The sequence below is a fragment of the Aedes aegypti genome, chromosome 2 (assembly GCF_002204515.2).
Source record: "Aedes aegypti strain LVP_AGWG chromosome 2, AaegL5.0 Primary Assembly, whole genome shotgun sequence".
In the NCBI taxonomy this organism is placed as follows: domain Eukaryota; kingdom Metazoa; phylum Arthropoda; class Insecta; order Diptera; family Culicidae; genus Aedes; species Aedes aegypti.
The window spans coordinates 426,305,112-426,328,667 of record NC_035108.1 but is presented as its reverse complement, the minus strand read 5'-3'; the positions used below and the strand labels follow the sequence as shown (position 1 = coordinate 426,328,667).

The 23,556-nt window shown below is 38.4% G+C and overlaps 1 protein-coding gene across 2 annotated transcripts; it reads right to left on the bottom strand.

Annotated features, from left to right (window-relative positions):
• Nucleotides 1-5,150: 5,150 nt before the first annotated feature.
• On the bottom strand, nt 5,151-19,308 carry LOC5573171 (phosphorylated adapter RNA export protein). Of its 2 annotated transcripts, none has more exons than XM_021847576.1 (7): nt 18,980-19,308; nt 6,754-7,379; nt 6,513-6,622; nt 6,354-6,445; nt 6,026-6,290; nt 5,857-5,958; nt 5,151-5,643 (listed from the first exon to the last, which is right to left on the bottom strand). In XM_021847576.1, exons 1-7 carry the CDS (start codon nt 19,055-19,057, stop codon nt 5,504-5,506), a joined length of 1,413 nt encoding a protein of 470 aa, XP_021703268.1. In that variant the 5' UTR covers nt 19,058-19,308; the 3' UTR covers nt 5,151-5,503. The 2 variants fall into 2 exon arrangements, with proteins under 2 accessions (XP_021703268.1, XP_021703269.1); XM_021847577.1 differs by having other exon boundaries at nt 6,513-6,610; nt 18,980-19,307.
• Between the last annotated feature and the right edge of the window lie 4,248 nt (nt 19,309-23,556).

Here is a 23,556-nt window from a genome sequence, read left to right as displayed (position 1 = left end):
CTCGCACGCTTTTTGACAGCTGAATCGACCGCTGCTGATTTAATACCGAGAGGATCGTTCTCGATTTCGGAAAACTTTTCCATGATCTTGCCAACTTGTGTGCGATAATTTAGTTGGCACTGTACTGCACGTGGTGCATCCTTTTTCAACTGCGCTGATCCTCCAGCAATCCATCCAAACTCTGTTTCAGCCAACGTAATCGCAGTGTTCTCTATTTTCAGGCGTCCAGCCTTCACCAAGTCGAAGAATATCTCGTTGCCGATAATCATATCCACTTCTCCTGGTACATGGAACGATGGATCTGCTAACTGCAAACCTGTCAGTACCCTGCAAGAACCGGATTTCATTTCCACCTGTGGAAGCCTTGCTGAGATTCTTGGTACGACCAAGAAATTCAAATCACTCGTCGCATACGTATTGATTCGGGAGCGAATTTTCGTGGATACCAGATACTTCACTCTGGTCTGGATGTCGTTGAGACCACTAATCGGAAAGTCGACGCGTTTCATCTTTAGCCTTAATTTGTTGGCCAATCTCTCCGTAAGAATATGGCTATCGGATCCTGAATCCAACAAGGCACGGCACTTGATGGTGAAACCTCCATGTCCGACCACCAAGACCTCTGCCGTTGATAGCAGCACTTGCCGCTTCGTTGTGTCAATCAGCGCGCACATCGTTGTCGCACGCCGACCATCTGGCTCCTGTTGATTTGACTCATAATCTTTATCAACTTCTGGCGTCGGAGACCTCTCTACACTATTCTGCCAAATCTCAGCCTCGGGATGCAAAAGGCTATGATGCTTACGACCGCAACCTTGCACCTTGCACCGTTGATTGGATTGGCAGTCATTGACTCGATGATTCAATTTCAAACAGTTGTAACACAAGCTCATCCTTGCGGCAACGGACTTGCGCTCCGAGAAATTCATGTCCTGAAATTTCATACATCTGTAGATGGCGTGCTCTTCCGGACAGCATGGACACGCTTCGCTACCCGTTTGCATGAACGATTTCAATGCTTGTGTTGGCGCTTTGATACCAGCAACACGCTGTTTCGCTTGGACCGTTGACTGCTGTACCTGCTGCTGTGAGCGGTTCGTACGCTGCAGAACGCGTCCTCGTTCACGAAGGAACTCCATAAACGTTTCGTATTCTGGTACCTCTCCTCTGGGTGTCTTCATTTCCCATTGCTCTTGCGTCTCCTTGTCAAGCTTCTTGTAGAGGACGTTAAGCAGAATCAACTCCCCTAAACCTTCGACGGGATAGCTGTGACCATCCAAAGCATCAACATGCTTCGAACAAGTTTCAACCAATTGTGAAATCGATTTCCCACGGTTTTCACTGCTGATGACGGCGCAATCCAGAATAGCGTCAATATGCGTATCCAGTATCAGCCGCTTATCCTCATACGCGTCCTCGAGAATCTTCCAGGCCCTCTCGTAATCGTTGTTATTCACGACGTCTTGGTCGATCTTGCACTTTGCATCGCCTTCGAGAGAATTGCGCAAGTGCAAAATCTTCATCGCTGAAGTCTCGTTTGGGTACTTCGCCATAATGCTCTTGAAGAGGCTCTTAAAGCTGTACCAATTCTCCGGTGTCCCATCGAATTTTGGGAACGGAGCGTGTAGTTGCGGGGCAGCTGCTTGCACTACTATCGGTTGCTGGAAACCTGGAATGCTTAAACTACTTGACGTACCTGAAGTTACGCGACATGCTTCTTGCGTTCGTGCAATTCTTGTCTGCAAGTCTACGTAAAGTTCGTTGTGGATATCCTCGAATACCGCGTACTCCTGACGTACTACGGTTCGCTGTTCTTTCGGCAGCAATGCCGAGATTTCGCTATGAATCCTGTCGAATTCATCCGCACATCGTCGCAGTGTTTCAAAGTGAAGGTTGAGCAAATGTATGCTCACACCTTCCCCTCGCAAAGACTCCTTCATTCGTATCAGCTTCTCCGTTATCAGATCTCGCCGATCTGTCAACATTTCCAACTTGGACTCCATCATCTTCTTTTGCTCGAACACTTGCTTCGCAATCTTTTGATCTGCCACTGACGGAACTGGCAGCACGTTGTCACTACTCGATTCCGTTAGCTCTTCCAATATGTTTCTTTGCGATACACCTTTTAACACACCACGTGGTGTTTCACTTTCGCTCATGTTTGAACTTGTTCACTCTAGTTCAATCGAGTTCGCAATGCGTCACGGACACATTCCCACAAATCACCACTCGTGTCACGAGCACGATAAACGCTTTCAAAATGTTTCGTCTTTGACCTCAGCCGAAATACGCACCCGGTGCGTACGAATGTTCACTTACTCCTGTGCCACGGGCACAATCAATTCCCAAAACTCTGCCACGGGCTGCACGAAGCACTCACCGGGTAACATCACGCCACGTACACGCTCACTGATTGTCTTTGGCCACGGGCCACTCCATACAATGTTCGCTAATCGCCACGGGCTATTCCACTGCACACGGTGCAATTAACTTCCGGAAATTCAAACTGCCTTCAGCCATTGGTACTACGCACACGGTACATCGGATCATGCCATGGAAACGATCTCAACCAATCATCGATCACGGATCGACGTGAATCCCGATTTGGCCACGAGTCACGCTTCTGCACACGATGCAGTAAATTTTTCCGACCACGCACTATGCCACGGACATAATCGTCTTGTATCATTCGGTCACGGACCGCACTTGTGCACTTGGTGCTCTTCTTCCACATACGAAACAGCGACAACTTCTGGACACAGCATCCGGGAAAACAACTCACAACATCCGGTTCGGATGGACCAAAATGTTCCGACGGTAGCTCAGGGGAAATGGGGTTTTCACCGGATTGGAATTAAGTTGAACTGTGAACGCGTGGGTTAATTTTCAATATAACTTTTACTTTATTCACTTTGATTTCTCCGTGAGAACATAACTTCACGAAGCCTGTTAGTGGACTGTTGCCTGTTCATTCATGCTTGCTCTTCAGTTCCCTTTTTCTTGAATGGACTGTACTTTTACTCTTCTACACATCTTCTGGTTAGCTTTCAATCTAGGCGCGCAAACACTCTACACAGAAAAAGCTCCTACCTATGCCTTCTTGCAATCATGCGGTGCGCCGATACCAAAATGTTCTAATAAAGATCAATGACGGCATCTCAATAACATAATTTATCCTCAGTAATTGCACATCGTTACATTTTCTCGCAAACAACCGTTGAAAAAACCTCGCTTTTCGTTCACAACAGCAGCGCGGTGGTTCTGATGGTGGCAAACCGCGCGACGACTGGAAGGTTAAGATCATCTTCTAAACCAGTGCTTCCCAAACTTTTTTGACTTTCGCCCCCCTGAGGCCAATATATTTTTGGAATCGCCCCCCTGATATGTTTTTGAAATATATGTATTAGACGCTCTACTTTGCGAACAAATCAGACCAATATATTATCTTAAGTAATCAAAGATTGGTTAACTTATCAAGCTTATTGATGTAAAAATGTTAAACATATGTGGGCTTGAAGCTTAAATTAAACATACAATATTCTTGTATAATCAAATCTATCTGCAGATCTTCATAATATCATCATGATATATTTTCTTAAATTTCTATAAACGATGTACTGGTAAGTAATTCATAACAGCAAACAACCTAAGTGTATTAATATTAAATGCTACTGCCCCGGTTTCACTGCACTAAATAAATTTGACTGACTTTCTAAATTTTGAAACTTATTAATTTGATTGATTAAATATGTTATTTTTGTAATTGTAAAAACAAATTTTAGAAATGTTGTGAAATACATGTTTAACAATTTTAAAACTTCAAAACTTAAAGAACATTGATAAATAAAAAAAAAACGTTCCATTGCCTTGTTTATTGCAATGTCAGAACGTTTTTCGTTATAAAAATAGATATTTTTTCCTAAAATCTGGAGGTTTTTATCCGAAAATTCTTCAAATCTATTTTTAGTTTAACGTCTTCGGTAATTATTAGTTTCAACGTTGACAAGTGATTCTTGCAAACAAAAATTTCTGATTTTTTTAATAGTTTGTGCTATAAGTAAGTAACAAGTTTTGTCGAAAACTTTGCCTGTGAGGACCCGCCAATAATCATAACACTAGCTGCAAAATTTTAAAGCTCTCTTATAAATAAAACATCAATTTATTAAATTTAGATATTTTAACACATATCTAAAAATGTTTAATAGTTAAATGAAATTGATCCCTTTAAGAATTCTTTCAAACTATCTCTGACTACAAATATATAATATAGTATTTAATACGTTATGTTTTGGGAAAATTTCAGTTGCCAATTCATAATTTATAGCGAGTTGTAACACTTGTGCTTAAAAAACTGGATGCTGACAAAGTGTGTCCAAGTTTTGTCTATCCTGATTTTAAGAGAAAATGTTAAAGGTACGAACAATATTAGAGACTCATCTTCTATTGAATTGAGTCTCTTCTCCTAATGAATCGTAGTTTTCTGTTTCTCCCATTTTCGCCCCCTTTCTTGTATTTTCGCCCCCCAAATTCCATTTTATAAATTTTCGCCCCCCTAGACCTGAAAATCGCCCCCATGGGGGCGAATTCGCCCACTTTGGGAATCACTGTATCTGAACAGAGCCATATTCCACAGAAAGCAAATGTATCACAATCGGAATTGTGAAGCAACAACTTACATGTGTCTTATTTAGGTTTTTAGATTATGACAGTAGCTCTTGTACCGCACTCGATGAATTATCCATCGGCAGATATGATCGAAGTAAGGAGGTAGTCATTTTCCTGGGATACTTTTCTATTGCGGGGAGAAAAAATATGCCTCTGAATGAGTCTGAAACTCCGAGGGCATCACATATGCGATCCACAAGGGCCGCAAAAGTTATCACTCCTCGTTTGGCTCATTTAGTTTTGTAAGAATTTCTTGAAATTCCTGTATTTTCTAATGGAATCTGTGAAACTTATTTAGGGGAACAGAAAGAAAAAAAGCAACTTGCTTTCTGTATGTCAACTAATAACAGCTCTACTTGTTGTTGAATTCAAGCGCATTTTAAAATAAATTCACTATACCACATGCCATCTTGCAAAACATAGTCATAAAAATAAATCCAGCAAATGTTGAAAAATATCAGAAATGAAATAAAACACATAAGCAATTGGTTTAAGTTTTAGAAAATTAAATATATTTCCTGCAAGCTACACATTGTGTCCACTGTAGTAAACGTTGTAGTAATTCTTAAGTTAATGTAAGGGCATCCGTCCCAATGCCCGAACCACACACTCTCCCATGACTCAAAGTTTTCTCGCTATTCAAACACGCATCTAAAATCCTCCAATCATCGTTATTGTTTCTCGCCAACAAATAATAATTCGCTATACACAGAGACGATTCGGTGCTTATTCGGATTGAAGTTCAGTTTTCATACTCCCAAATGGTTCCCCTTTTTCCGTCCTAAAGTTTCAACGATCCAGCATCGGTATTCTTTATCCAGTCGGTTGTGGTGGGGCGCTAGAACAAATCCATATCATCGCACGTCATTTCCAGATAGTCGTCGTCGTAGCTCTGCAGCTGCGGTGGCCCCGGGTTCAGTGGCCGTGGAGCCGAGCTCTCCGGTTCCGATTCGATAAGCTCTTTCGGGTCGACGAGAGCTGTGAAGATTGAAGAAATTTTCGTTCATTTTGTCGCATTAACCATTTTTTTCACTTTTGATGGCTCGAAGTTAAAGTAATAATGTTAAATATAGGTTTAAAATAATATCCTATGTATAATTTAGTATCTTTATTTTGCCCTGTCTACTCCTAAAGAACTAGTCGATCAAAGTCGTAGAAAAGAAAGAGTTAAACAACTGGGTAATGAATTACCTTTCTCCGGACTGGTGACATTCACGTGAACATTTTGTGGCTCGAAATCGGGACTTCCTTCGCGATGGTCATCCCCCACAGGAGATGGAGGCGGATTTGATACTGAAAACAGTGAAATCAATAATTCACTTATAAGCCCAGCCCCCAAATCATGTTCAAACCGCCTTACGTGTGCTATGAGTTTCGGGTTTGAGATGGGAGAGCAGCAAATCGCTTCGAGTGGGCAGTTCGTTTTCCGCCACCTGTCGGTTGAGGGTCTTCTTCAGTTCTTCGACCTTCTTTTCCCGGTTGACGGCCTGCGAGTTTTTGCGCTCCTTGACTGCCGCCTTTTTCTCCTCGAGGAAGATGGCCTTTTTGGCGTCCTTGTCAATTTCTTCGTTGTGCTTGAGCAAGAATAGGAAAACTCCACCCGGGGTCCGTCGACGGGCACCGTTCTGAAAGGAAAGGTTTTTTTTATTAGAGATTTCATGGAAGACTGGTAGAGATTTGTAAATCACCATGATTAGCATTCCGCCATCGGCTTCGATTTTCTGCGTTTCTTTGAACAATTTTGCAGGGATCTCCTTTCCAAGAACATTTACTACACGTACTAAAATGAAGTATACAAGAATAACGTTTCACGTCAATTTTGAAAATTCACTTTCGAAGAAACTTACACATCAGTTCGTCCTTTTCCTCGCACAGTTTATTGGCCAGTTCGGCTGCAAACGTTTCATTGGGACAGTCTGCGGACACGTTCAGATCTAGGATGTGCCTGGAAGCGAATCTAATGCGTAAATTGATTGATCATTTCTAGACTATGCTAAAGTGCAAAGCGGCAATCTCTTCCACCACCGCCACCATACCCATGCTGTGCAATAAAGTAAAATTACTATATATTTTAAATCCTAATCCTACCTTGGCGCATTCTGGAAGCTGTCGTTGCTGTTGCTATCGCTGCTATTTCGCTTGCCGAGTCTTAGCTTTACGCTTTTCCTATCTCTGCCTCCGTTTCCTCCGCCGAAGGACATCGATCGAAACCGTTTGCCCCCGCCGTAACCATCGGAATCGTCCGAATTAGACTGCCGCCGTTTCAACACCCTCTGGAAGGCATTTCCTCCATTCAGCCTGTACTTCAGGCTGTAATCGTACGATTCCACATCTCGGTTCCTCATCCCGTTCAGAGTTACATCACATCCTCGCATGGTTTCCATGAGTGTGTCTTCCTGAAGGCTTTCCGTCCAGATGTTATACTTATTTGGTAGCGTCGAATGACTCGTCTGCGGTTGGGGAATCTTCTCCAGTGGGGGCTTTATCCGTATCTTCTTGTCGTTGTTTCCTCGCATTCGTTTCCCAAAGGTAGCACCGTCTTCATCGCTATCATCCGAACTGGCCTCCGATTCATCGTTTAGGTCATCTTGATCCGACAGGGTGTCCAGCGGGGTTGTCCGCGGCTGACTGACACTGGCCCCTCCGGCGAATTCCGTCTTGGTCAGTTCCGGTCGCTGCAGAGGGATATATCCGTCCTCGCTGTCGTCCGTCACCTGCAATAGGACGAAGAAACAACGCAGTTTCACGTGAGAATCGGTCATTGACATCGATGAAACGAGAGCGAGATGGGCTAGTGCAGTGGTTCCCAACCTTTTAGAAGCGGCGACCCTCTTGTAACTTTTACAAACATCTTGCGGACCCCTGAAAATGAAAAGTTCTTGAAATCAAAGCTTATGAAACAAAGAATATTACCAAACTTTTTTACGTGTTTTGCAGACGAAATTATACACGTTCCGCTCTAAACCAACTCGATTTTTCACTTTTAGAACGTTTAATTTCCGGATTTACAAAACGACGAAAGTAAGATTTTCCACTTTCGCAACCTAACCGCTACTTTCGCCGCTCCGTTGTATGGAAGTAGGCTTACTAGAAGAATATTTCAGAAAGGAGGACATTTTGCTTTACTGGTTTTGAAAAAGGAGGACTTTTCTAAACTTTGCCAAACCTGAACAATATTCAAATTTTTGGAAAAAAATTAAGATAATGAAAATTACTGATAATTAAGGTGATTATAGAACGAAGCCACACCTAAAATTTTCAAGAGCACAAGACTTGAGAACCAAACATCCCTCCGCGTTGAAAACCTATCCCATTGTTCACCACCAGCAAGCAAGCAATTTGATTGGTTTTCAACGTGAACTGTTGTCAGATTCTCTCGTCTTGTGCACTTAAAAATTCAAAGTTTGGCTTCGTTTTATAATCACCTTAAATCATTTGTTTGAGAACAGGGTGTCTACTCATTTACAGAAATGAAATTCCCTGAGATTTCCAGGTTTTTAAGGTAAAAAAAAAATCTCCAAAATACATAAATGATTGACGAATAGTTCATTTTACATGACTAAACATTTATTTTTGAAAAAGTAATTCAAGGCACTTACACAAGAACTTCCACAAAAAAACAATTATTCTCATCAAATAATCATCAAAATCAGATATTAAGAAAATAGTCTATTCGAACATAAGGAAAAAAACCTTTCCCTTAAAATGGGATTCTGAATTATGAACATCAGCGATGCATCCACAAAATTTCTCCAGAGGACGTTTTGTATTTTTTCCAAAATGTTATCTTGGGGAAATCTGGTCTGCTAGCATTTGATCGTCTTGGAAATAGAATTTTAAATACCTCTTGCCTAATAAAAAAAAAAACAAACATTAACCAAAAAGAGACCATACATGAATTATGGATACAAAAAGAAACCCAACATAAACCACCTCATCAGATTTTAATTTCTCATTTAGACATTCCTCTAAGTATGATTTTAGGACTTTTTGGGAGTCCTTTGACATTACAACAAGTATTACTGCTTGTTTTACTGTGCATTTCTTTCACATCTTACTCCAACGAGGAGTTTGTTTTGTGATTTTTCAAGAACTTTCTAAGAAATTGCTCCAAGAATTTAGTTTTGGAAACTTTCAGCAACTCAATCTGGAGTTTTTCTGAGGATAACCATAGAAACTACTTCGGAAAATCAATCCATCAGGAATCTCTTCAAACCCGTTGGAGATATTTTCAAAGGAAGTCCCATGTTCTCAAGAAATATATCCATTCATTTTTCCATTGATTTCCTTAGGACTTTCTCCAACATTCCCGTTTAGAGCATCTTCAAAATTCAAAATTTATTCAGGAATTTCTGTTATTTTTTTTGTATTTTCCAAAGAAATCTAAAAACAATGTAGTCATTCTTCCAGAAATTTCTCCAGGGAAATATCAAGGATTTGTTTCAGATTTTTAGGAGGAAATTTTGAGAAACATCTGCGTGGAGTTTCCAAAGAAAATTTTTGTGTAAGTTCTAAGTATGCCTTGATGAATTCCTACGAGGATTCTTCCTAGGATTTTCTTGATAAAATGCTAATATAACTGAAAAAAATATCGATTCTCTGAATAATGTCCTACAAGACTTTATGAAGAAATTCTGAGAGACTCCCTGTGGAAATTTAAGTATGAATAATTTGAGAAATTCTGTAAGAATGGCCGTAGTAATAACTAATGTGGAACCTTTAATGAAGTTTTGAAGAATCCATGGAGTTCGGAAATATTATTTGAAAACAGTATTAGACAAATGTTTGAACTACAGCAATAATATTTTGATGAAATGTTGGAGAAATTCTGAGAGAAATTTCTAGAGGAACTTAATAAGGAATTCCAGGTCAATTTTTTGAATAATTCTTGGAAAATTTCATAAAAGATTTCATCGAATAATGCCTAAAGGAATTTTCGGAGCAATTTTTGAAAATAATCGTTGCTAATTTTTTTATAGAATACATATAAAAAATGAAAAATTGGCGTATACAATTTTACAATATCGAAACAATGGATAAACCTTTGTGGAAGAACTTCTTCGGAATATGGAGTAAATCTCATAGAAGTAACAACTACAAAAAAAAAAAAAAAACGGTGAATGAATCAGTGGAAAAACATCTGAAGGAAATCCTGGGATAATCACGGTCATTCTTTTTTTCAGAAATGTGAAAATCATTGGAGGTAAATTGACAAAATTTGTGAAGGAATTAATTTGAGCATCCCTTGTAAAATTGCTGGTAGCATCCCTGGAGAAGTTCATAAAGATATTCTAGAAAGAATCACTAGAATACCTGAAGCATACCTTGAAATTTCCTCCAGAACTAGTGAAATAGTCGAAAAACATTTTTGTAAACAAATTTCGAATGTTTTCAACCATGTTTCATATGCACATGAACGACACCCAATCGTACTTGTCTTTACCATTTTTTAATCATTTTAATTTTTAATTTTTTAATAATTTAATTTTAATAATTAATAAAAAGTGTTTCATCCTAATCAAAACATCTCTAGTAGCGTCTTGACAGTGGCGCAGCCGAAAAAATTTATGACACTGAAAGGACATATTCTACCTTGTATTATTGAATCAAAATAATTTCCCTGATTGTGGCCGAACTTCCCTGAGAATTCCAGGTTTTTCCAGGTTAAATAAAATTCCCTGATGATTCCAGGTTTTCCAGGTTTTTCCAGGTGGTAGACACCCTGGAGAAACAAAATATATTCATTGAAAAAGGTTTCAAGAAAACCTAGAAAGTGATTCTCACTGAAAAAATAAGTTGTTGATTTGCCTATGGCGACAAAGCACTTTGATAAATATAACAAAAATAATAACAAAACAAACCTGAATTTTCTACTTTTTTCAACATAAAACTTAAATTGAGGACAACCTGATTCCTTAACCCTCTAATACCCAACCCCGCCTTTAGACGGGGTACACTTTGGAATTTTGTGTATTTTTTCGTAGCTCTAAAATAAAAATAATTTTATTTTTGGCTTAAACCTTAACTCATGACACGCATATAAGAAAAGTTTTTTATGACTTTTGAAACTGTTTTGTATTTTTGAAAATTGTTTGAAAAATTGTATTCTTATATAACCTACAAATGCATGAGGTTTATTTAACGTGTAATATAAAAAATTGTACCTTTTATATTTTTCTACTATCAACCTATCCCAGAAGAACAGTTTGGGGGTATTAACATAATTTCAAACCTTTTTTCCGTTATTTACACGGAAAATAAGAATATTTCTAGAAAAATATTCAAAAATTCATATTTTTAAAAGTACCATAAAAACTTGAATTTTTATTATTGCCAAAAATCAGTAACTAGAAGAGGCTTCAAGAAAAAATGAAAAAGGATAAGGATGTTCAAAAATAAAAATTATAAACATCAAAACACAAAATTCATAGATTTGCGAATAAAAATAAATCATTGCCAAAAACGCGTTTAGAACGATTTTAGATAACTTAAAACGATATTTAGATCGAAAATAAAAATTTGGGTATTAGAGGGTTAAAACGTTTTTTTGTATTCCAAATATTAGTTGAATGCATAAATAACTGCATTCGTGCTTCTCATTTCAAGTATCTATTTTTTTTAAGATAAAATGAAGAGTAATAATTTGGTAGACAAATATGTCAAATTTTGATGGTCGTTAGATGGTAAAAAAATTATCCACAGAATAATTTTATTGGAAATCCCAAAAGCATTCAAATCTACTAAGAGAGCCCCTTACAACATGTCAAGTATTGTACAGCAACCGAGGCCTTGAAGATATCCTGTTTAAGGCTCTTCCAACATTATCCAGAAAATTAAAAATCAATCAATTTTAGTATGGAAATCAAAATCCTGTTCCATACTAAAATCTTAGAAAATGTACATTTAAAAAATTTGAAAAAGAAAAATTTAAATTTCGCAAACGTGTGAATAAAATGGTGAAAATTCTAATAACTTAACATTGAGCTCAAAGTAAAAAAATCTTCATCCTTATTCAAGAACAGTTAGAGATTCTAACAAATAAGTTATCACAGAACTAAAGGATATGAAATTTAATACTCGATTAATTTGAAAAAGGAGGACATTTTCAGCCCAAAAGAGGACGGGAGGACATATGATCGAAAAGGAGGACATGTCCTCCCAAAGGATACCATCTGGTAAGCCTATATGGGAGACAAAGTGACTTAACCACGAATCAAAACAAAACACTACTTGAGTCGATTTTACACTGGTACAAAAACGTCGTAAGTAACTGATTGAAACGGCTCATCATTTTGTCATACAATTTTTGTGGGAAGTGTTAGAAGCTACTTTGAGTTTTAACGCGAGTTGATTGCATGCAAAATTTAAGCGATGTACACGGTAGAAAAAATGTTAAAAAGGGGATTCATTTAAAACAGTTTTAGAAGAAAGGTTGTGATTCTTCTCAATTAATTTTCTCAAATCCGTATGAAAGCTACTTACGTCGATTTGAAAAAGTAATCGAGAATTCTCTAGCCAGACGTCCATAAAAGTACGCATCAAAAATCAAATAAGGATCTTGGCATGTGGAAGAAGACCTATCAAGGAATCATATCAGAAGATCTAGGAATAGTAGTTTACGCAACAAGTTGCAGAATTACGAGTTGTACATTTATCCAACGAGGCTTGTCGAGTTGGATAAATACGGCGAGTGCTGTAAAAATCGAGTTCTGCAACGAGTTGCGTACATATTCTGCAATATCGTAGAACACCACTTGAGGGTATAAGGAAACACATCTGGATGCATGCGCCATAATTTACCAATTTCTGAAAATAGTTTATTGATTACGCAACTCAAAACAGTTGCGTAATGATAAAGCGTTCCGTAATAGTCATAACGCAATTGACTTCAGTTAGGTAATGACTATTAGGGGTCGTCCATAAATGACGTAGAATGTTAGGGGGAGAGGGGACTTCACGAATTTGTGACGATGTGTGACGAGGGGGAGGGAGGGGTCCCAACTTGTGGACGTAGCATTTTGACTAATTTCGGTAAAAAGAGTAGAAAAAAAAAATTGACAAAAAGTTTTGTTATCAAACTTCTTTGTCTGAATTATTAAACTTAAGTTATGAAATGATGGTTCAGCTTCAAAACATTAATATGATAAAATTAATCATTGTCGAAGAAATTTTTATTTTTTTTAAGGCCCTCTGTGCTTGTGGCCACTACTGTGCCGGAATCAGTTTGATCTGTAGCTTCTTAATCGATACAGATCTATTTTCAACTTATCTATATTTACATCTACACTCTCTCCTACTCTTTTACTCTCACACCGAGCAGGTAGGAGAGAGCTCTGCTGTTAGTGAGGCTAGCTGCCTGCGAAGAGGGTCAGTTTGTCTCAGTCTCCATCTGATACTGACGGAGGATGGATGTGCTCCCCAAAGCACGGTCCTCCGTGAGGCGTCTTCTGGTGGCTGGACAGGTTTTTTGTAGAGGGACTGGGAATCGAACCCATGACCTTCCGCTTATGAAGCGAAAGCGTAACCTCAATACAACTATAGACAGCTACAGACCCCCCTAAAAGAAGTTTTTAGTTATCCTGACAATCAATCAGATTTTATGAAGCCTTGAATAGTTATGTGAATACTATATTGTATTCGTGTCCAAACTATTTTATTTATCAATAAAAAAAAATAAAGTTTAGTATCGTCAAACGGGGCTTCTTTTGACATTATTTCTACATTCTTTAACTTTAAGGATTTGTAACTCTTAGAATTATGGATAGATATTGATAATTCTTGCCTATATTTAAGTTGTATATGTAAGTAACAAATGTGCAAAATATGAGGTAAATCCATCAAGGAATAACAAAAATGCTTGAATAGCGAAAAAAGTGTGTCCTTCAAGATAAAAAAGGGGCTACTTTGGACATTTTCACAATTTGATAATGAAATGATTTTTCCTTATAACTTCAAACTGATCATAAAGATTATTGTGCGCTGTGATCAAAGACAAATTAAAGACCTCCATGTCCCTTGCAGTTGCCCAAAATTTTATGGCTCATAAGGTAATCTAGAATGCCGTAAAAAGTGTACTGCGATCTGTCAAACTTGGGTACCTTTTGCACTACCGAGGGACGAAATGCAGTACTAGAAGTGGTACCCAATCTGAGCACGAGTGTGACGGACCTGCTGTGATGTTATTGAACGTTTTTCATTGATAAACATAATTTAGAAAATGGCAAAGCTAGAAACAATTACACATAACAAATTTCAACGAAACATGCTATTCACTATTTTCTGTATGCAGTATGAAACTTTTTCAACTTCCTTTTAAATAAAACTATCAGTTACGAATGCTTGATTTTTAAATTGACATAAACGAACGATGTAACTACTAGGTACTGCGATAATTAATGAGTTATGAGCAAAAACTGTTTTTTTTCTATACTTACTGTTATATAAATGATATGTAGAAGGATCACATTATTACCAGTAACAAATTTAATACCAGTAATTTTTATTAAAAACGCCATCTATGAAGTAAAGCTTTGGGATGGTACACAAATTATGTCACGTTAAATTTCAACTTTTTTGACCCCCCCCCCCTTCGTCACGTTTTTTGTATGAGTCCTCCGATATTTTTGTAAGGCTTTTCACGCTTGGCTTGACAACCTCCCCCCCCTCGGTGCGTGACGTAATTTGTGCATGACCCCTTTGCAAGATCGTAAAGAAGTAAGTTTGCTTTTGTAAAATGATTTTAGCTTCTTAGCAGTTTAGAGTTGGCTTAAAAGTAGTTTATTGTAAGTTTTTTTAGGATGCAATTGTTTTATACTGCAAATTCATATAAAATATGACGGAAATTTTTTTTAGGGATTATGTTGTGAACTTGTTTTTGGTACGTATTGAAATATGTGTGTTTTATGTCTATTCACTTTTACAAACATTTATTTAATTTTTTTATGTTGTAATATTTTACAAACCAAAACATTACAGTATGGCCCATAAAAAAATGCGAAAATCGTCATATCATGTTTTATGGTAGTTTTTACATAGAAAATGTGAATGAAACAAAAATATTATTCATTACTTGTATTGTTTAATCTATTTAGACTCAGTTTTTCACTTGGAACATGATTTATATCTGTAACTTTCACCTTACCAGAGAGGAATTGGAAGCATACCTTCAAATTTTATCATGCGGACGTCGAGTTCAATATCTGCGTGATGAAAGCTTCTAAAACATCAATGATGGCGTGAGATTCCTCACAGGCCTTGTCTCCAGCATACGCCCATATAAAATGAAAGAATTGGTTCATACCTGGGTAATTAGAGACTTAAACATGTTTTCGAAAAACGGCTCATTTTGGAGAGCTTTGATTGAACCTTCATATAAGTGGGATAAGCAGCTCCGTTTTGTTCAAAACCTATGAGCTAGTATTGATATAAGTTGTCTCTAACCGAAGGAACAAGTTTTACCCTAAAAAATCTGTTGTAGGCTTCCGTATTTATTTTTTATTCAACCTCAACAAAAAATAAAGGCATATCAAACCTATAAGACGCAAATGCCCTTAAAAATATGACCAAGGCAAATTATTTGATTGTGGTCATGAAAAACACGTTCTCTAAGAACTCCTCCATCCTCTGATACCAAACAAACTAAAAGTTTCAACAATAAAGTGTGATTTTTGAAGGTGGAAAGTTTATCATCAGAGAATACGACAATCAGACGCTATTTCTAGCTTGGGGCGGACAAAACCTTTGAAGTTATTTGCTTCATTACATTATTTAGGACAGTAAGAAAAATATGACAAAAATTGTCCAGAATAGCGTAGTTGTGTCAGAATATACTACAATAATCAGAAATTACATTCACTATCAAAAACAATGAAAATAACGCTTGTGGATGCTATATTCACCTTCGAACATTTATCGCATTATTTTATGGGCCATACTGTATAATACAATGAAAGTCGTAAAAATAAGACCTTTGATCAATTATTTTAATAAAATAACAATTTTAAGCAAAACAAACACAAGATTTTCATGAAACATGACGATTCTATAGTTTTGTGATGCTACCAATAAGTTTCCACGACATGGGTAAAATTCAAACAATGTTTGCATAGCCAATGTTTTATACCTTGTGAATATTTATTTGGACTTTTTTTAAATGTTTTCTTATTTATCCTGTTATTGTTGATGTTGTTCCAACAAAAAATCTTGCCTAGTGGTAGAGCATACATTGGTTAATAAAAGTGCTGAAGACACAAAATTGCTCAGATTAGTATTTACGCTGCTAATAAATACAAAAGGTGAGTGTCCAAAGTAGCCCCTGGAATCAAAAGTAGCCCCGTCCGATGGTAAGTTAAGTTAAAATAAATGCTCTATCGACTTGGAAAATATTGTTTTTCATGTATTAACATGACCTGTGACTAAATGCTACGAGGGGGGAGGGGGTGCATTCTTCAGTGCATTGGCCGTTTCATGACAGATTGGCGTGATGAAAAACAGCCTATTACGATGAGAAATTGCAAAAAGAATTAATCCACATCCTTGGCATGTGCATGCCAAAGTAATAAGGTATTATGAAAAAACTCTGGAAAAGTCTTCCAAGAATTTTGGTACAATGGAAAAGAGGTCGTCATATTCATGGGACGATTTCAACAATAGATCCCACTAGAATTAATTAGCCTTCCTTAAGTCTGAGGCTTTAAGTGTCCGTAATATGAATCAAAACGGTATGTGCTGTCACAATTGATGTATCCGTTCGTGACGTCAATAGGAAGTACGTCTATTATTCGCTTGTTTGTGTTAAGTTAGACCGGAATGTAATTGTATGTTGCATGTTTCGTGAAATATTTTAATAAACACAGGCTCTGAAGAAGATCCAAACCCTAGGATCGAAACGTCGGCGATGAATTAAAACTATCAACGTTTTTGATTGTGACTGCAAGCCGAAATCGAAAAATAAGTTTTATAATATCTTTCGTAAATCTTTCACATTGAAATATGTCGTGCATCTGCCATAATATTAATGTTCATTGCGCGTTCAATTTTCAGCTCCAACGGGTTCTAATCTTTACAGGGTTGTTGTCCGGCATTCTTGCAACATGCCCTGTCCAGCGTATCCTTCCAGCTTTAGCTACCTTCACGATACTGGGTTCGCCGTAGAGTTGAGCGAGCTCGTGGTTCATCCTTCGCCGCCACACGCCGTTCTCCTGCACGCCGCCGAAGATCGTCCTTAGCACTCGGCGTTCGAAAACCCCAAGAGCTTGCAAGTCCTCCTCGAGCATAGTCCATGCCTTATGAGCGATTTGTACATTGTACATTTGGTGCGGGGGTGAATCTTTCTTGATCGCAGTTTCTTCTGGCTCGACTTCCGCTGATGATGCGCCTTCGTATTTCACGACAAAAATTGTTGTCAGCCGTCAACAAGGATCCGAGGTAGACGAACTCATCCACCACCTCGAAGGTTTCTCCGTCTATCGTAACACTGCTTCCTAGGCGGGCCCTGTCGCGCTCAGTTCCGCCAACCAGCATGTACTTTGTTTTCGACGCATTAACCATTAGCCCGACTCTTGTTGCTTCGCGTTTCAGGCGGGTGAACAAATCTGCCACCGTTTCAACTTTTCTCCCAATAATATCCATGTCGTCCGCGAAGCAAACAAATTGTCCGGATCTCGTGACAATCGTGCCTCGACTGTTAAGTCCGGCTCTCCGCATGACACCTTCAAGCGCAATATTGAACAACAGGCACGAAAGTCCGTCGCCCTGTCGTAGTCCCCGCCGAGACTCGAATGAACTGGAGTGTTCGCTCGAGATCTTCACGCAGTCTAATCAATCTTGTGAGCTTCCCGGGAAAGCTGTTCTCGTCCATGATCTTCCATAGCTGTACACGGTCAATACTGTCGTATCAAAGACACATTAAAGACCTCGGTCGTATGTCGCCTTGAAATTGATGAACAAATGGTGTGTAGGCACCTGGTACTCACGGCATTTCTGGAGGATTTGTCGCACGGAAAAGATCTGGTCCGTTGTCGAGCGGCCGTCGATGAAACCTGCTTGATAACTTCCCACGAACTCGTTTGCTATAGGTGATAGACGACGGAAGAGAATCTGGGATAGCACTTTATAGGCGGCGTTTAGGATGGTGATATTTACCTTGAAATAGTTCTCTAATACTCAAGATTCTAGGAGAATCACTTTCCATATTCTGTAAGAATCTTTAAATTTTTCTCAAAAATTTTGCCTAAAATTATCCGTTCAGGATTTTTAAAGAATTCGGTTCAAAATTCTGTCAGGAATTCATCTTCAATTTTTTAGAATAACACCTGGGATTATAACAATCCTGGCCCAGATACTAAAGCATCTGTGAGTATTCTACCTAAGATTTTGCGAGAATTTTACCAAGAATTTTATGAGAATCTTGCCCAAGATCGTGAGATTTGTGCATAATTTTCCGTAAAAAAACCTGCACATTCCGTGTAAGTTAGAGTAATACTCAATATTCTATAAAAATCACATTCAAATATTTTTAAAAATCCAGCCTGTAGTACATACTGCGAGATTGTATTGGGCATCTAAACTACCTACTTTGGAAAATGTGCAATTTTTTTTGAGTATTTTAAGAATATAGCTTAGAAACCTTCAAATTAACTAATCGTACAATATCTTATGAGATACGTTCAGTAGATCTATTTAAACAGAGGAGGAAATCCTCTTAATAATGCATACGATTGTCTGTAACTTTTTAAAATGCTTTTAAAAAATGTATATTTCATTTAAAATGCTAGTAGTGCTTCAAGAATTTTAGCTGAACCACATGTTAGGGATGGTACACAAATTATGTCACGCTAAATTTTAACTTTTTTGACCCCCTCTCACCCCTTTGTCACGTTTTTTGTATGAGTCCTCCGAAATTTTGGTAAGGCTTGTCACGCTTGGCTTGACCCGCTCCTCCCCCTGGGAGCGTGACGTAATTTGTGCATGACCCCTTACGGCACTGAGTATTACTAGAGCACATTTCGATGGAAAAATAATTGTAGAGACATTCCATTTAATAAGGAGTCTTTTTAGAGTCTTGCATTAAAATAGAGACCTGCTACCAACCCTGCTTTTGAAAAGTTTTTACGCCCCCTAGAGGTTCGCGGATAACCGGTTGGGAAACCCTGGGCTGGTGCATAAAAAACTCTCATTCGATGTGATCTTCCTCAAGACAATCCTCCACTAAAATCACGAAATTGCAAGATCGATCCTTTCCCGCCCATCGCATGGCACCTTCCAAGACCTACATTATTGCAAAGGTAGGCCCCACTGCGAAGGCCAGACTTACCTCACCCTCCTCCAGGTCCAGATCCTGCGAATTCGTCGGGCCAGCGAATTTAATCGCTTCGTGCTCCATACTCGTCATTCTGACAATCACTGGCTGCTCTCCTCCCAATCTGTGCAATTTCACTTTTCCCGAACGTTTCCCCCAAATATGCACCACGCCAGCAACTAGGCGGTGGTGTGCATTGTCACCTCTCGAAAAAATAAACTTTTAGCTTGATTCTTCCACTTTAAAACCAGGGAAAACGGTCCAAAAATCCTAAAAGCCACTTTTCTTTCTTGCCTCTCGCTGACTGCTGCACTTTTTCGCAGTTTTTGACTCGCGCCTGCATCCGTCAGTTTGACGTTTCTGATGCAGTTCGTAAAACAGTTTCGTGCAAAATTGAGTTAATTTTACTTTCGCCTCTTTAATTTTTACACATTTCATGCACGGTCAAAAATTGCATTTCAAGTTCATCAATAGGGTGGTCACCATCTGAGAGAGACTCGCGAAGAGGAAAAATATCAACGTCATATGCAGCCCAGATTCCCCTCTCACGAAACGTCAAATGCAGCCCACCGCTGAAAAAGTGAAAAGTATTGTGTTCAAAGTAAACTGTTATTAAAACCTCTGTCGGCGGAGCATTTTTTTCCAAAGTTGCTGATAAATCTAAGCAGAAGATTAATTATTTCTAATGTCTGCTACGTTTGCTGGCATGAAATTTCCCTCAAATGGCTTTTTATGATTCGATGTGATGCAAACTCAATCATTTTTTGCTGAGAGGTTCATTTGAGGATTTGAACAGCATGCGCATAATTGGTATAAACACAACGTGGAATAAGAAAAAAACTCAGCAATCACAGAAAAAGAAGACCGTCTTCGCGACTCTCGTCTCAGGTCACCATCATAAAATACACAAGCACAGACAAACAGACGTAACACTCTAATTATTTGCGTCGCACAGCATAATAGCGCCCAATTCTTATAGTTATTAGTTGGTCGACAGGCCACTCGTGGGTCTCGCGTCGCTTTTGTTTGAGTTTGACGTTTGCTCACTACCGCCACCTAGTTCGCGGTTGGCCAAATGAGGTTTTTTGGCATTGGGCGTAAATGTTCAGGTGAGTATGTTTTAAATTGATAATCGTTCCAGCTGTTACGTTTGTTCGTCTGTGATACAGTTAACTCTCCCTTACTCGATATTGAAGGGACTATCGAGTTATGGCCGGTACGCTGATCATAAGTACTGTGCAAAAGGATAGGACAAGAAACGGTCAAGGAATGATTCCGCTACCGAAATTACTTGAGCTGTACGCTGCTGAGAAGTAGAGCTGATTTCATAACATCAGTAACGCCTGCTGTACAAATCAAATGGAGCTGTCACTTTTCCGTACGGAAAAATGTGCCGCTCAATTATTCCGCAAGTAAAAGTGACATTTCGCTCATACTGGATCAGCTGTCAAAATTACTTTGGTAAAAAGGAGAAATTTTACTTGAGCCCTTTACGTTTCAGGTGCATACTACGCATTAGGGAGGTATCGAGTTACAGAACACAAAACCAATGCAACTGCGATCCAAGGGACCATCGAGTTAGCCATGGAAAACAACTTTTACTATGGTTCTCTAACTCGATATCGAGATACGGAATATCGAGTAAGGGAGAGTTAACTGTATAAGGGTTTGGGCCCATTCACAAATTTCATAACGCTGAAGGGGGTGGGTGGGTGTCCTCGTTATGTTACGGCTCATACAAAATTTGGATAATATTCATACAAAACGCGTTACGAGGGGGTGGGTGGGTGTCAAAAATGGTCAATGGCCACCCCCTCATAACGTACTTTGTATGAATATTTTCTAAATTTTGTATGAGCTGTAACATTTTAAGGACACCCACCCACCGCTGTATACAGCGTTATGAAATTTGTGAATGGGCCCTAAAATTTCAATTCGTTTTATAATGCAAAGCTAAGAAGCGCACACTGACGTTGCGGTATTCACGCAGCGATCTGGACTATCGAAATTCATACATTTTGCCTTATGAAACGTGAATCGATTATTGCAATACGAACGCTTTATGTATCGTTTCAGCATCACCCCACATCAAGGCGTCGATAGGCGCGGGTGTACGCACGAGCCTATCGATCGCAAGGTTCTTGGTTCGATTCCAGGTTGCCACGAAAATTGTTTTCAAATTTCGGTTTCATAAGGTAAATTTATGAATTTCAACCCGATTTCTTGTGGCAAATTTTCATAAGGGGTTCCTATGTTTATCGATAGTCCATTTGCCTGAGTGTACGAAATATTGATATTTGATTCGATACGATCATCGAATCAAAAAGTATCGATACCACCGATAAATTTACTGATTCAAAATATCGATTATCACAATAGGGTTTTATGTATTTTGGAGAAAGCGTTACGCGTATATAATTTGGTCATTTTCATTTGTTTTTGCCGTAGGGTAACGGTCGTATTTTGGACCCCCTATGGAAGTGGTTTTAGTTTTTGTCCCAATAGGGTCCTAAAATGTTTAATGAAATCTTGTTTTTATTTAATAACACGAAAAAGCATGTTACTGCAACTACTTTAGCAATTTTTCCCGCTCAAATAACGGCTATATCATATTTAAACTTCAATTTAAAAATTGGGTCCATAAATGAACCTTGACACTTTGGATCATGTTTGACGTTCGCTTAGTCGACAAAAACACCACAGGGGTTATAGGCCTTTCCATTTGACGTTTAAAATCAGCTGATCTCGAAGCACGTTGACAGTTCTTCTATGGAAATGACAGGCCCGTGTTAGCATCGGTCCTCCACCGATGTAAACAAATGCATAGACGGACCTGTCAAATGAAAAGGCCTATAGTTTTTTCACTGGGGTTGTTCCTATCTGACATTTTGGAAGGGACACGGAAAACAAAATACACCCAAAAATTTGAGTTTAAGCCAAGGGGTGTGACAAAATCTAAAAAAACATGAAAAAAAGTTTTTGTACTCAAGCAAACGAAAAACATTAAAAAATTGAGTAAACATGTGTTTTTGGCCTAAACTAAAGCGTTTGGCACTAAAATTGGGGTAAGGCTTTAGAACCCTATTAATTAATTGCACAGTGTAACCAAGTCAAAGAACATGCCAAAATGTAGAGAAAAACTTCCTCAACGATATAAAAATGCCAATACGGTCATGTAGGATCCAAATAACGTCGAAAATAATTTAATTGTGAAGCACTGTTTTTCATTATTTTGGACACACCAATACATTTTGGACCCTCACAGTATATATTTTGGACCCCCGGAAATTTTATCGTTTGGTGACAAAGTCCACGACACCGGTTCTTGCCCATAGTCTAATCAATCGATTGACAATGGAAAACCGAAGAAATTCTACGCCTTTGGTTCAGAAATTTGAAAAAAGTTTTTGTTTACCTTTGAAAAATATCTGACGGCTTCAATTTCAGTGTGTAACGTGTTGTAACGGTTGCATGGATAAACCGATTAAAGGAAATTAATTTCAGATAAAATAAACACATTTTCTATGTACAAACGCTTAATGCAAGTGCGGAATAGTCCTATCTTTCTAAATGGCCCAGGGGGTCCAAAATATATAGGGGTCCAAAATATATTGGTTACCCTAAATGGTAAAATTATAAACGTGTAACGCTCTGTCCAAAAATACATAAAACTTTGTCTTTGTCTTCTTGTCTTCTTGTCTTCTTGTCTTCTTGTCTTCTTGTCTTCTTGTCTTCTTGTCTTGTCTTCTTGTCTTCTTGTCTTCTTGTCTTCTTGTCTTCTTGTCTTCTTGTCTTCTTGTCTTCTTGTCTTCTTCTTGTCTTCTTGTCTTCTTGTCTTCTTGTCTTCTTGTCTTCTTGTCTTCTTGTCTTCTTGTCTTCTTGTCTTCTTGTCTTCTTGTCTTCTTGTCTTCTTGTCCTTTCTTGTCTTCTTGTCTCTGTCTTCTTGTCTTCTTGTCTTCTTGTCTTCTTCTTGTCTTCTTGTCTTCTGTCTTCTTGTCTTCTTGTCTTCTTGTCTTTCTTCTTGTCTTCTTGTCTTCTTGTCTTCTTGTCTTCTTGTCTTCTTGTCTTCTTGTCTTCTTGTCTTTCTTGTCTTCTTGTCTTCTTGTCTTCTTGTCTTCTTGTCTTCTTGTTTCTTGTCTTCTGTTTCTTGTCTTCTTGTCTTCTTGTCTTCTTGTCTTCTTGTCTTCTTGTCTTTCTTGTCTTCTTGTCTTCTTGTCTTCTTGTCTTCTTGTCTTCTTGTCTTCTTGTCTTCTCTTCTTGTCTTCTTGTCTTCTTGTCTTCTTGTCTTCTTGTCTTCTTGTCTTCTTGTCTTCTTGTCTTCTTGTCTTCTTGTCTTCTTGTCTTCTTGTCTTCTTGTCTTCTTGTCTTCTTGTCTTCTTGTCTTCTTGTCTTCTTGTCTTCTTGTCTTCTTGTCTTCTTGTCTTCTTGTCTTCTTGTCTTCTTGTCTTCTTGTCTTCTTGTCTTCTTGTCTTCTTGTCTTCTTGTCTTCTTGTCTTCTTGTCTTCTTGTCTTCTTGTCTTCTTGTCTTCTTGTCTTCTTGTCTTCTTGTCTTCTTGTCTTCTTGTCTTCTTGTCTTCTTGTCTTCTTGTCTT

What these genes read in the sequence shown, in the direction of transcription:
- LOC5573171 (XM_021847576.1), bottom strand. Translation starts at nt 19,057, where the DNA reads ATGACGAGTATGGAGCACGAAGCGATTAAATTCGCTGGCCCGACGAAT. An exon ending in TGGACCTGGAGGAGGGTGAG is followed by an intron (nt 7,380 to 18,979) that starts GTAAGTCTGGCC and finishes GTCCTATTGCAG; the next exon opens with GTGACGGACGACAGCGAGGA. An exon ending in ACCCGAAACTCATAGCACAC is followed by an intron (nt 5,959 to 6,025) that starts GTAAGGCGGTTT and finishes CACTGTTTTCAG; the next exon opens with TATCAAATCCGCCTCCATCT.